A 12,884-nucleotide genomic window follows, 5' to 3' on the forward strand; every position below is an offset into this window, starting at 1 on the left:
CCGTCTAAGGTGCTAGTCACATGATCTGTTCGAAAAATAATTTTGACCCATTATGAAAATCTTTTTTTTTTTCATTTCATTCATTTTTGCTGTTTGCTTTACTGCTCTTCAACTTTTATACATATAGACCCTACTCACCAACGTCACAGAATGACGTGTCGCTGTATCCGGCCGCCATATTGTCCGTCTCTGTTTAGCCCTATTCTCATTGGTTTCAATTAGTCGTTCAGTTTATAGAGCAATTCACGGAAGCCCCGGTGCTTTCAGACACTGTAAACTCATTGGATGTGTTGCATAAAAGGCGTTATGTGGAAAAGCTTCAGTCTATCCATTCGCCAGATTCATATTTGATGCCTAAATCGATATTTTTCGACCTGCTGTCTTTGCCCTCTCTGCCTGACATCTGCTACCCTGATATCTACAACTATCTTGTCCGCACAAAGTCAGCCTATTCTCACGAAAGTTTGAAAAACTTTAAGAGCAGCACTCTAAGCAACATTACCCTGTGTGATTTCTAAAATGGCGACAATCAAAAAAAAAAAAAAAAAAAGTTGACTGCGATGGCCGACGCTTCAAGGATAGTGGATATTGGACTATTTCTTCAATAAAACACGCAACAACTGTGTCTGCCTCATTTGCAAAGAGACAGTCGCTGTTTTCAAAGAGTTCGATGTGACGCGATAATATTACCGAACAAGACACGCTGACATGTACGACAACATTACAGGGAAGATACGCAGCGAGAAATTATAGGAACTTGAAGCTAGTTTATTTTTTCACAGCAGCAGTATTTCGCAAGAGTCCGAGTGTCGAAAGAGAAAGCCACAAAGACAAGACTGTTGAAATTATGAATTTAAAAAAATAATAAAGCAAATGTGACACCCAGAAGGGCTTGCTAAAATTTGTTTAAATATATTGTTCAATGTAAATCAGCCAAGGTAGCCCCCCGCATTTTTACCACACCAAATCTAGCCCCCTTTGCAAAAGGTCTGGACACACCTGTTTAACTGATGATCCGTAGACGAGGCCAGCTTCTTTCACTTGGTACCAGCTAAATATTATTCAAAATGTAATGATGGTGGAAGAAATAAGCATCTTGAATTTGAAACTGTATGTTGTCGGCGATCAGCCTCGCAATGATCTTAATTGTGGTTGTCAGCCCAAAACCCTCTAAATATATCTTACCAGGTATAAAATGACTACTACATAATCCGTGATAATCGTTTGGAGCCCAGTTTTCTCGTCGAATTGCAGCAGTCCATCTCGCTCTCCTCTCCGGGTCTCTCGGAATACGGTAGAACTTCAAGTCTCTCCGTCTATCTTCTCTGTTATTGCAACCAACCGCCACACACGCCTTCACCATTTTGATTATTAATGTTAACGAGCAGAAAAACACGCCATAATAGGAGGAATTTACGTAGCGGTAATGCATCAACACGACGAGTAGACAGACAATATGGCGCGGAGGCGTGGTTGTGACGTCATGTGAGTAGGGTCTATAGGAAAGTCAATTACATGCAATGACACTTTTCGGCCACCAGGGGAGCCTGCCATACCCCCCCCCCCTTAAACTCCGCTTATGATTCTCAGTTGTGGTCGACATTTCGCTCTCACATTAGAGAGAAATTGCAGGTAGAAGCTCAGCTCCTGCCTTCCTATGTGGAATTTGAGTTTGTTTTTTATTATAGACAAGTTTCCGAGGTACTTGCACTTTACTTCCACATTTCTGCTCGCTACTTCCGTTTTACACTTTGTCCATCCAAAACAACAGCAGAGTTTGAGTAACAGTAACTCATCAAAATCCCTCAAAAAAAGAAAATTTGGAAACACCGCTCCCATCTGTCATCATCATGACATGTGAGGAAAACATGTTCATGAAGGCAGATGTGGAACCAAGCCCGTGCCAACACAAAGACCGGGTGTTTATGTAGCCATGTTGCCGCTGGTGTTATGGAAGGTATGTTCTTCCTATCCCTGCATTTTCATGTTTCGTTTCCGGTGCTCAAAAAATATTAAAGCTAAAATCTTGTGCATGAAACCACTTTTTGTCTTTGATATTGTTTTTACGATTATGATTGTAATTATGATGATCTTTAATATTATTTACTCCAACCACTCCTACTGCTGTGGTTGCAACACATGCCATCTGCTGCTAGCCTGTTGCTAATCAGTACGTGTAGGATGGCAAAATTATTTAAACGCATGAATGCGAGTTTTTTGTTTGGTGTCCAGGTGGAAAATGCTGTTATGCAAGGGAAGACAAATTGACGTGCCTCACAACAAAACTTACTGCAAGTCGATGGACATATATCGAGACTACGTGCATTCTACTTACACAGCTTAAGATTCACCTTCGTTAATATTTTTCTAATAATTTTATAAATTGTGATTTGTTGACCTGTTTTGCACCTGCACCAATCATTTTAAATAAAACAAGAAATAGAATCACGTTGTCCGATCAATATCTGCGATCAATATCTGCAATAAAAAAGAATGACACTATTTTTGTTTATATGTACATACCTTGTATTATTTACTTGTAACAACAAAATCTGTCTCAGCCCTTCTGCATTCTGCAACTGTAATATTATTTATAATTTCACCTCATTTTGGTCACTTAAGAGGCCGGCGTATCAATCTTCATCTCACGTCAACACAGGCCAACATGTTTTTATAATTTTATCCACGAATGATCAACGAAGTGATAACAACAAACATACAATGTTTTAGTTATATCCTTAGGTTTAAAGCATATCCTTAACTTATTGTCTGAAGCTGGTTTCGATTTAAGGTGTCTGGCGAGGTAGATCCACACTGGCGCTTTGAAGCAGGACGCTGTTCAAAACATTCCACTACCAATCTTACTAGTATATATAGGCAGTTCCAGGAGTTCACGCACAGCACAGAAAGTCTCGGAGTCTCACGTATGTCGTGTTGAATCAATTTTTGGCGATTCTATGGGTTCCTCTAGATTGATTTTGCAGTTTTAACTTTGTCAACACATTGCTTACTTCAACCGCACTTCATGTTGTTCTGATTAAACTAGAAGTTGGGAGCAGAAATTGTCAAAGATGGTGGCGCCCATGTTTTGCTCAGGAAACTTGTCTATAAGTTCTCCTCGTATGCTTGCTTCTTCCACATTCCCAAACTTACATGGTTAAAATTTAATCGATTAAATTGCCCATGTAAATGTGACCATAGGTTACATTCGCAAATAACTAGTCCAGGGTGTTGCCTGCTACCTAACGATTGACCAGTTCAGGGTTTTCCCTTCTCCTTGACTAATGGACAAATTCATGGATATCTTAAAACAGGGCGGCACGGTGGCTGAGTGGTTAGCACGTCTGCCTCACAGATCTGAGATCAAGGGTTCAATCCCGGGCTTCGGCCTTCCTGTGTGGAGTTTGCATTATCTCCCCGTGCCTGCGTGGGTTTCCTCCGGGAACTCCGGTTTCCTCCCACATTCCAAAAACATGCATGGTAGGCTGATTGAACACTCTAAATTGTCCCTAGGTATGAGTGTGTGCGTGAATGGTTGTATGTCTCCTTGTGCCCTGTGATTGGCTGGCAACCAGTTCAGGGTGTCCCCTGCCTACTGCCCATAGATAGCTGGGATAGGCTCCAGCACCTCTGCGACCCTCGTGAGGAAAAGCGGCATGGAAAATGAATGAATGAATGAATGAATCTTAAAACTGTTTTAATATACAGTATATATGCCAGAAAACACAGACAAGACTGAAAAAGCAGTTTCTGCTCTTGCACTCCTCTTTAAAAGAAACTGCTGTATTTTAAGCCAAAACAACTGTTGTGTTTGATAGAACAATAATTCTATATGCTGCCATAGCAGATTCATCGCGCATTATGCCCCCGAACTATTAATTTGTCCATTTTACCCTGGAAACCCCCATTTACAGACGTCGCACAACCGCATTTGTTTCAACCCAGGCATAAATCGAAGGTAATTAACTATATCTATTATTCAAAATGTCTGTCATTTTTAGATTAGAATCATTAATTGATGTCTAATATTTTGTTTAAAAAAAAAAAACACTTAAAAAAGTATTCACTCCCATATTTTAAACTTTTAAACAAATTTCGTCACAATGAAAAAATGGTGTCTGTAAAAAATTCACGGGTATCCACCTCACTATCGCTTAATTGTATTATTATTTTTTTTTTTGGTTGCATTTTCTCCGATATGTTAGATGATAAATAATGGATCCAAACAAAATGAAAAAAAAAAAAAAAAAAAAAAAAAACCTTTAAAAGGGTAAATATATGAAAAAGAAAATCTCGACCACTCCTTGATGTCTGCGATTTCTACATTCGCGACCCTTGGTATATTACCATGTTTCACCTATAATATCCCCCAAAAATCCAGCTGTGGCCATTCACAGCTGTGTCTTGACACTCAGTGATACATGCTACATGGAGATCAAAACAAGGTAAGTACGCGATAATATCTCATTAAAGTCATGACGTCTGTAAATTCTGCTCTCGCGTGCTCTCACCTCCAGACAGGGTTTTTCTGTTTAATTTTTTTTTTTTTCTAATGTCCTCCTGTTCAAAATTTTTCTTCCCCCAGAAAATTGAGACTTTAAGCTTTCAAATGATATATCACACATGCCTATAGGACAATTTTGAGTTTGGCCAAATTGGGGGTTTCAGAGCGGAACTTCAAGTCACTCGAGTGTTTTCTGCCATATATATAGTATATAAATAAAAGTTTTATTTGTAAGGATTTTCCAAAGTTAATGGATTTGCAAAACATGAGCGGTGCATAGATTAGCTGCCTTTCCATTACACCTAGAAATTTGCAAAACTGGAAATTTCACAATGAAAAACTGATCATAGCAACACCTAGATTTTCTCAAATATCTCAAAAGGGTTTTTGTGGGGTGAGTCGCCACAAGGCTTTTTTTTTTTTTTTTTTTTTTTTAAACATTCATTGGAAATAAGTTTAAGTTGCAAAAATATTTAGCTGAATTTTTTAAAAAATATCATGTTTATTTTGTGAAAAAAAGTGTAATGAAAACAGTTAATATTCCTTGTAGTATATCTGGACTCTTTTTTTTTTTTTTTATGTATGAAACAACTCCAACCATTCAAAAAGACTGACCAATTAAATATATGGTGTAAATTATACAAGGCAACACATCAAGCATTTTTGATGCTACTACGACTACTGCTACTGCTGCTTTGCCATCTGACAAAGAAACCACCCTTTTAAGAAGTAACTGTGGAGGCTCTTTCCAATAATAAAAACAAAACCTCCCTTCATATTCCCTAAGGATACTTGACTCACATTTGCGGTGACCGGGCATCTGCTCTTGCACCTTGTAAATGGAGAGACGTCCCACGCCACCACAAGGAGATGCCCTCTCGCCTCGGCAAGGCAGACTACAATCCTCCTCGGCAACCTGCAGGCTACTGATCCTGTTCCCGCAGTGACATTCAGCACCATACTCCAACCCTGCAAACTGGAACCCACTAACAACACAAACACACCAAAAATAATCAATCACCAGTGATCAGAGTTGGTAGAGTAGCTCACTCAAATAAGAGTTGCGTTACTTCAAAATAATATTACTCAAGTTAAGTATACATTGAAATAATTTACTCAAGTAACAAAGTATTGCTTACAATGTTTGATTATATTTTTAAAAAATGGTATTTTTTTTCTCAGCAAAACGTCAACTATGTGAACTATTATTATTTTAATGTACTAAAACCTATTACATGACCATATTAGGCCACTGTGGGCATCTCTAACAAAAATACAGTGGGGCAGATAAGTATTTAGTCAATCACCAATTGTGCAAGTTCTGCTACTTATCAAGATTAGAGAATAAGTTAGAGCGAGCCTGTAATTGTCAACATGGGTAAACCTCAACCATGAGAGACCGAATGTGGAAAAAAAACAGAAAATCACATTGTTTGATTTTTAAAGAATTTATTTCCAAATTAGAGTGGAAAATAAGTATTTGGTCACCTACAAACAAGCAAGATTTCTGGCTGTCAAAGAGGTCTAACTTCTTCTAACCAGGTCTAACGAGGCTCCACTCGTTACCTGTATTAATGGCACCTGTTTTAACTCATTATCGGTATAAAAGACACCTGTCCACAATCTCAGTCAGTCACACTCCAAACTCCACTATGGCCAAGACCAAAGAGCTGTCGAAGGACACCAGAGACAAAACTGTAGACCTGCACCAGGCTGGGAAGACGGAATCTGGAACAGGTAAAAAGCTTGGTGTAAAGAAATCAGCTGTGGGAGCAATTATTAGAAAATGGAAGACATACAAGACCACTGATAATCTCCCTCGATCTGGGGCTCCATGCAAGATCTCACCCCGTGGCGTCAAAATGATAACAAGAACGGTGAGCAAAAATCACCACACGGGGGGACCTACTGAATGACCTACAGAGAGCTGGGACCACAGTAACAAAGGCTACTATCAGCAACACAATGCGCTGCCAGGGACTCAAATCCTGCACTGCCAGACATGTCCCCCTGCTGAAGCCAGTACGCGTCCAGGCCCGTCTGCGGTTCGCTAGAGAGCATTTGGATGATCCAGAAGAGGACTGGGAGAAGGTGTTATGGTCAGATGAAACCAAAATCGAACTTTTTGGTAGAAACACAGGTTCTCGTGTTTGGAGGAGAAAGAATACTGAATTGCATCCGAAGAACACCATACCCACTGTGAAGCATGGGGGTGGAAACATCATGCTTTGGGGCTGTTTTTCTGCAAAGGGACCAGGACAACTGATGTGTGTAAAGAAAAGAATGAATGGGGCGATGTATCGAGAGATTTTGAGTGAAAATCTCCTTCCATCAGCAAGGGCATTGAAGATGAGACGTGGCTGGGTCTTTCAGCATGACAATGATCCCAAACACACAGCCAGGGCAACAAAGGAGTGGCTTCGTAAGAAGCATTTCAAGGTCCTGGAGTGGCCTAGCCAGTCTACAGATCTCAACCCCATAGAAAATCTGTGGAGGGAGTTGAAAGTCCGTGTTGCCCAACGACAGCCCCAAAACATCACTGCTCTAGAGGAGATCTGCATGGAGGAATGGGCCAAAATACCAGCAACAGTGTGTGAAAAGCTTGTGAAGAGTTACAGAAAACGTTTGACCTCCATTATTGCCAACAATGGGTACATAACAAAGTATTGAGATAAACTTTTGCTATTGACCAAATACTTATTTTCCACCATGATTTGCAAATAAATTCTTTAAAAATCAGACAATATGATTATCTGTTTTTTTCCCCACAGTCTGTCTCTCATGGCTGAGGTTTACCCATGTTGACAATTACATGCCTCTCTTCCACCATGATTTGCAAATAAATTCTTTAAAAATCAGACAATATGATTATCTGTTTTTTTCCCCACAGTCTGTCTCTCATGGCTGAGGTTTACCCATGTTGACAATTACATGCCTCTCTAATATTTTCAAGTGGGAGAACTTGCACAATTAGTGGTTGACTAAATACTTATTTGCCCCACTGAATATGCACATTGTTCATTGGCCCATTAATGTGTTTGACCTGACGTCTTTTGTAAAGATGAGGTGCTCATAAACCTATAGGATCATTCTATTTGTCACCTTCGCTGGGGTCCATATATCATTTTTTTATTTTGTTTCATATGGTATATGCACTTTCTTCTTTCATTATCGCTTCAATTAAGAACAGAGCTGGAGTCTGTTGTACAAATAAAATGCTTTTAATCCCAAGGGATTTTTCTGTGTGTATTATAGTGGTGAGACAATTAATCGATTAATTGACAACTGATCGATAAGCAAATTAATCGACAACTATTTTAATGAACAATTAATCGTTTAGGACCTTCTTCACCTTAACCTTGTCTAAATTCTTGAAATTATAACACATATAACTTCTCAGTTGTAAATATTATTAAGAATATTATCAGATCTCCTCATTACATTTTTGTTAAAATAGGACAAACAAAAATTCACATTTTTGCCAATTTTCAGACATCTTGCTGTCTAAACTAGTTTCATAATAAGTCTGCAACAACTAATAGATCAAATCGATTATAGATTTGTTCCCAACAAACATGAGAATTGATACAGTTGTAGACTAGTTATGCCAGGAAGCTGTGATAAAATATTAGTTTTGAAGGAAATAGTCCTCTATTTTGTCTTCATTGTTACTCACATGCCTAAAACAACTTCAAGGTAAATTGTGAAAAAAGTGACATTTATCCGATTACTCGTTTAATAAATAGTCAGTGTAAATTCACCGGCACTTTCAGTTCTAATAAAGAAAAAATAAGTTTAAATAGAAGACATTCCGAATACTTTATTTGTCATTATTTTTATTTTGCCAAGAAATCGGTATTGGAAAATAGGGTTGAGAGAAAATAATCAGAATTTTCTTGTCGGGCAAAATCGAACAGCCCACCTACCCACCTCTGCCAGTTATCGCCCAAAGCGAAGGCAATCAAGAAGCTCTAGCCATTGGCCTCAGGCTAATCACATTGCACAGGATGCTTGCTATAATTGTATTGTTTCCTTTATTTCACATCTCTTCGCTTAAAATCCACAGGAAATGATGTCACATTTATTCCACTTCCTCCCGTGCTCATCTAACAAATCGTTTCTTCGAGTTTTGAATCATTAGTGCTCTATCTATAAAGATTGTTGTGACTCCACACAGCCTAGATCTTTATCCTCTATTCTTAGGCAAAGACTGAGACCTCATCAAAACTGACCTTTACATACTTGCTTTTGATGCTTCCTCATAAATTGCCTTGACTTTTTAGTTTTTGCCAGTTGCAGTAATTGGGCCTCTCTGTTAACGAGCGGGATTTCTGTCAGTGTGGATTCGGGGTGAGAGAGGGGCCAAAGAGCTATGTGAAGGTTTGGTTAGCTATTTAAGATGTGAGCAGTAAATCTGTATTCATCTCAGGTATTAAGGTATTAAAAGGAAGAATTCCTTTCTTGATCTTGCCTTGACGAAATTTACCTGTTTCTTCACAATTTAATGCTCTCAACTGCTCACTGATGACATCACATTAGGCATTGAAACACGCGCACACATAGGTTCCCTTCTCTTACTTTTGCAACAGATCCGGCCTTATATTTGCCTCTTTCACCCCGCCTCATCTTTTACTGTCATCTAGCCACCTGGCTCTCCACTGACTCAACACACAGGAGGCTTTCATGAAGGAGACTGAGAGCCAGAGCATTTACTCAAACAGCAGGGCTTCTGTGGTCCCCTCATTGGGGCTCCTTGAAAAAAAAAATCATTACCTTTCTGAGCAGGTGTCTTGACACAGAGCGCTGGTCATTTTCCGCAGGTCATAAAGCATAACTCCCCCGAGGGCTCGCTCGCTGGCATTGTGCAGGAAGCAACCCATATAAGTCCCTGTAAATATCAAAAATAGTTTTTGTCAATAAAGAGATTATGACATATTGATTGCAGTGATTTGAGGAACATGTATCACTGTTTACAAATATAGAATACAGTGATGTCATATTTGTAAAACCAGTGTTGTTTTCGTCAAGAATGGAGATTTGTTGATGCACTGAAAAGCTGGACCAACAAATCATGCCCTTGACATTAAAATAATTAAATGAATAAAAACTTTGGAAATTTGCGGCACATGAGGAGCAAGCAGCCAGGATCAAACTGTATTTCAGCATGCCAAAAAGACAAATGCATTTACTGTCTTTTTTCAAAAAGAAGGAAGATGGTTCCAAATGAGAACAGCAACAACCATCGCCGATGAGCTGCAGTAATCATGCTAACGGAGAAGGCATGCTAACAGCAGGAGGCTAGCGCCGCAGCAGCTAGCCAGGTTCACGGACAGCCAGCCAAGCCGGAGCAGTAGGGTGCTACCGGGGCAGCAGCTGGTCAGGTTCAGCGCCACCCGGAGTGGGTGCCCAGCTATAGCGCCAGCAGTCAGCCAGGTGGACCACCAACAGCCGGAGCAACAGGCCAGTACTACAGGAAATTCGGGTTTGGGCTGCACAATTTGTAAGGCGGTGGGAACTTTGGGGCCAGAGAAGACGGGGTGGATGAAACTCGCAAAAGAATGGGTTTGTGTTATTTATTGTAATCTCAGATTTATTTATTTATTTTTATATTTTACAAGTTAGACTGTACATTACTGTAAGTCCCACCTGTGGTTGTGTGGGCAATTGCCTGTGCTGTGCAGAGTATAACCTAAATAATTGTAAATTGTTGTCATAAGATTTACATCATGGATATTATCTGAAATTGAAGCCTGTAAGTCCCACAGCATGGCAAGTGGACATTTGTGTGTTATTTTCAGCCCCATTTTCTGCGTATGTTCCGGGACCTGTGCGCGTCTCGTCATCCCTGCGCTGTCATATGTACCGTATTGGCCCCAATATAAGACGGCCCTGATTATAAGCTGACCCCCTCTTTTTCCAGACTCAAGTTTGAAAAAAGACGTTTTGAACACCAAATTAATTTTTATATAGAAAATAATTACAGTACATCTGAAACAAATGATTACAACAATATATTTGAGAGAAAAAGCATGTTATTTTGCCTCATTCAAATCTTAATATCTTAAGATTTAAATATATAAACTAAAGTGCAATCACATTCGTAAATGAATGGCTTCTGGTTTTTGAAATTTAAATAAACCAATCTATTGTGATAAAACATCAAAATTGCAATAACTGCATTAACCATCAAAGAGAGGTCTAACTGTAACTGTAGTCTTGAAACAAATCTGAATAAGGAAAAACATTGCAATAAAATAATGCAAACTGGTTAAACTTGAGAGTAGCTGAGATCTCTCATGACAGAACATTACTCCTCAAGTTCAGCATTCGCTTCAATGATATCTGGCGCCATCTAGCGTCGTGAATGGGTATAATGTCTAGACCCCAAATATAAGACGACCCACACTTTTTCAGTCTTATTTCAATGCAAAAAACACTGTCTTATATTCGGGCCAATACGGCTTTGCGTTTCAAGTTAAGCACTAGCTGATGTGTCAATAAGTAGCTACTGTAATTATTTTGTCCAGTGATGCGCAAGAGGCAAGAGTGGCATAGGGTAGCGGCTACCTAGCGAAACTATGACAATGACAGCGATAGTAAAGGTTGTTATAAAGGAAAGATGCCAACTCAGAACTGGACAAAATACATTGAATGGCGGTCAAAAGGAAGCATAGACCATTTCCTCTCAGAGAGTCTCTGGTGTAAGGCAATAAGAAAAAGTGATCTTTCATCAGGATTTATGCTAAAATGTTAAGAAGTGTTATCTACTCCTTTACAGAAGCCCAGGTGTCAAACTGACCGAGTAAAAATATGATTATAAAATGTTTTTTAATATGTTTGTTTGATTCCTATTCAATACATGACTTTATATTAATAAGATAGTCTAATGAAATTCATTTTTACATTTGTTGCTGGTGGTTGAAAAACACTGTAATAGGTTATAATACAGTACAATAATAACTGTTCATGTAGAGACGTTGTGCTGAGAAAAAATGTATACAATTATTAAAAAAAAAATATATATATATATATATATATATCAGACATTGTAAGCGGTTACAATGTTTGTCATTACTTGAGTATTCTCTTCAACAGATACATCTTTACTTGTACTTGAGTAAATTTTGGGATGAATACTTGTATTTTAAGCTGAGTAATAGTATTTAGAAGTAACGGTATTCTTACTTGGATAAAATTATTAGCTACTCTACACACCTCTGGTTGTAGTACAGGCAAGTACACGCACATGAGTGAGCACTTATTTTGTTGATCAAAAGGTGTCTAAACTCCTTGTTGACCCATGAGCTAACCATTTCTATTACTACATAGCTAATTTCAATTGCTATAACAATGAATGCGAATACATTTTCTCACAAAATAATGAACCCATGCACATAGAATTATGTCATGCTCTGTATAATAGGCTGTGACAGACTATTATGATGGGCTGATGAGATTAAGGACCCTCATAAAATGTCATCTTAATTTCGCCTTTGATGTTACCCTTTTCTTTCCAGAAATTGTGCGGTGTGAAGTGTGGGTGTGCATGCTTTCTTCAGAAGTCTTCATTTATATCCATCCCCTTCAGTGTGATGCCGTCATATTTTTAGACTGTGCTACATGTTTTACTCATTCAAGAGCTTTATTGTGTGGAGAAATGTTTTTCTGTCTTCGGGTGACTGGAAAGCATTCAGTGTTGACTTTTACATTTATTTCAGAATCTCTCCCCAGAGTGTTTTCTATGGCATTTTTGCTTTTAAGATTTCAAGGATACGACAGTTTGAGCTTACATTTTTTATCTTACAACCAGCATAAAATAAAATTGCTGCCTAGGGCCACAGAGTGAATTGAAAAGGTGTTGCAGAAGATAAATGTAGACAGAAGGCATTTGGCAGCAAAGTACTTAGGCAGGATGGGGAGCAAGCAACAGAGCATAAAATCTAAGGTGCCTACCATGCACAACTGTACCAAATTCATGAATTTATTTTACCTGAAATGTCCCCTTTAGCCTACGACGGCTTTTGACTCACCAATCAGGCAGAACCTTAGGATTTTAAAACCCAGTTTCAACTAAGCAATACAGTTTGCTTTTCAATTTGGGAGGATTGATTTGTCAGAGGTTGTGTCTGAGACTGAACTATCAAAACTCGGGATGACCTGATTTGATTACGGGATCGGAAATCGGGTCGATCGCACCATTTTTCAGAGGATTGGAATCGGGTGATAAGGATCGGGTTTTTGATTAAAAATATATACCATAATTTCCCGAATATAACGCGCACTTTTTCCCCCAAAATCAACTTTTAAAATCATGGTGCGTATTATAAACGGGTACATGGATGGAGACAGAAATAAATATATATTATACATATTAGGGGTG

The 12,884-nt window shown here is 38.8% G+C and overlaps 1 protein-coding gene across 4 annotated transcripts in view; it reads right to left on the reverse strand.

Moving 5' to 3' along the window:
• wscd1b (WSC domain containing 1b) overlaps nucleotides 1–12,884 on the reverse strand; it is a 124,625-nt gene that overhangs the window by 22,967 nt on the left and 88,774 nt on the right. For all 4 annotated transcript variants that reach the window (XM_057820725.1, XM_057820723.1, XM_057820724.1 and 1 more), the window contains 2 exons: nucleotides 9,278–9,392; nucleotides 5,306–5,490 (listed from right to left, as the gene is read on the reverse strand). In XM_057820725.1, the coding sequence (XP_057676708.1) occupies nucleotides 5,306–5,490; nucleotides 9,278–9,392 (300 nt within the window). The remainder of the gene's footprint in view (nucleotides 1–5,305; nucleotides 5,491–9,277; nucleotides 9,393–12,884) is intronic.

Source organism: Corythoichthys intestinalis, chromosome 18 (assembly GCF_030265065.1).
Source record: "Corythoichthys intestinalis isolate RoL2023-P3 chromosome 18, ASM3026506v1, whole genome shotgun sequence".
In the NCBI taxonomy this organism is placed as follows: Eukaryota; Metazoa; Chordata; class Actinopteri; order Syngnathiformes; family Syngnathidae; genus Corythoichthys; species Corythoichthys intestinalis.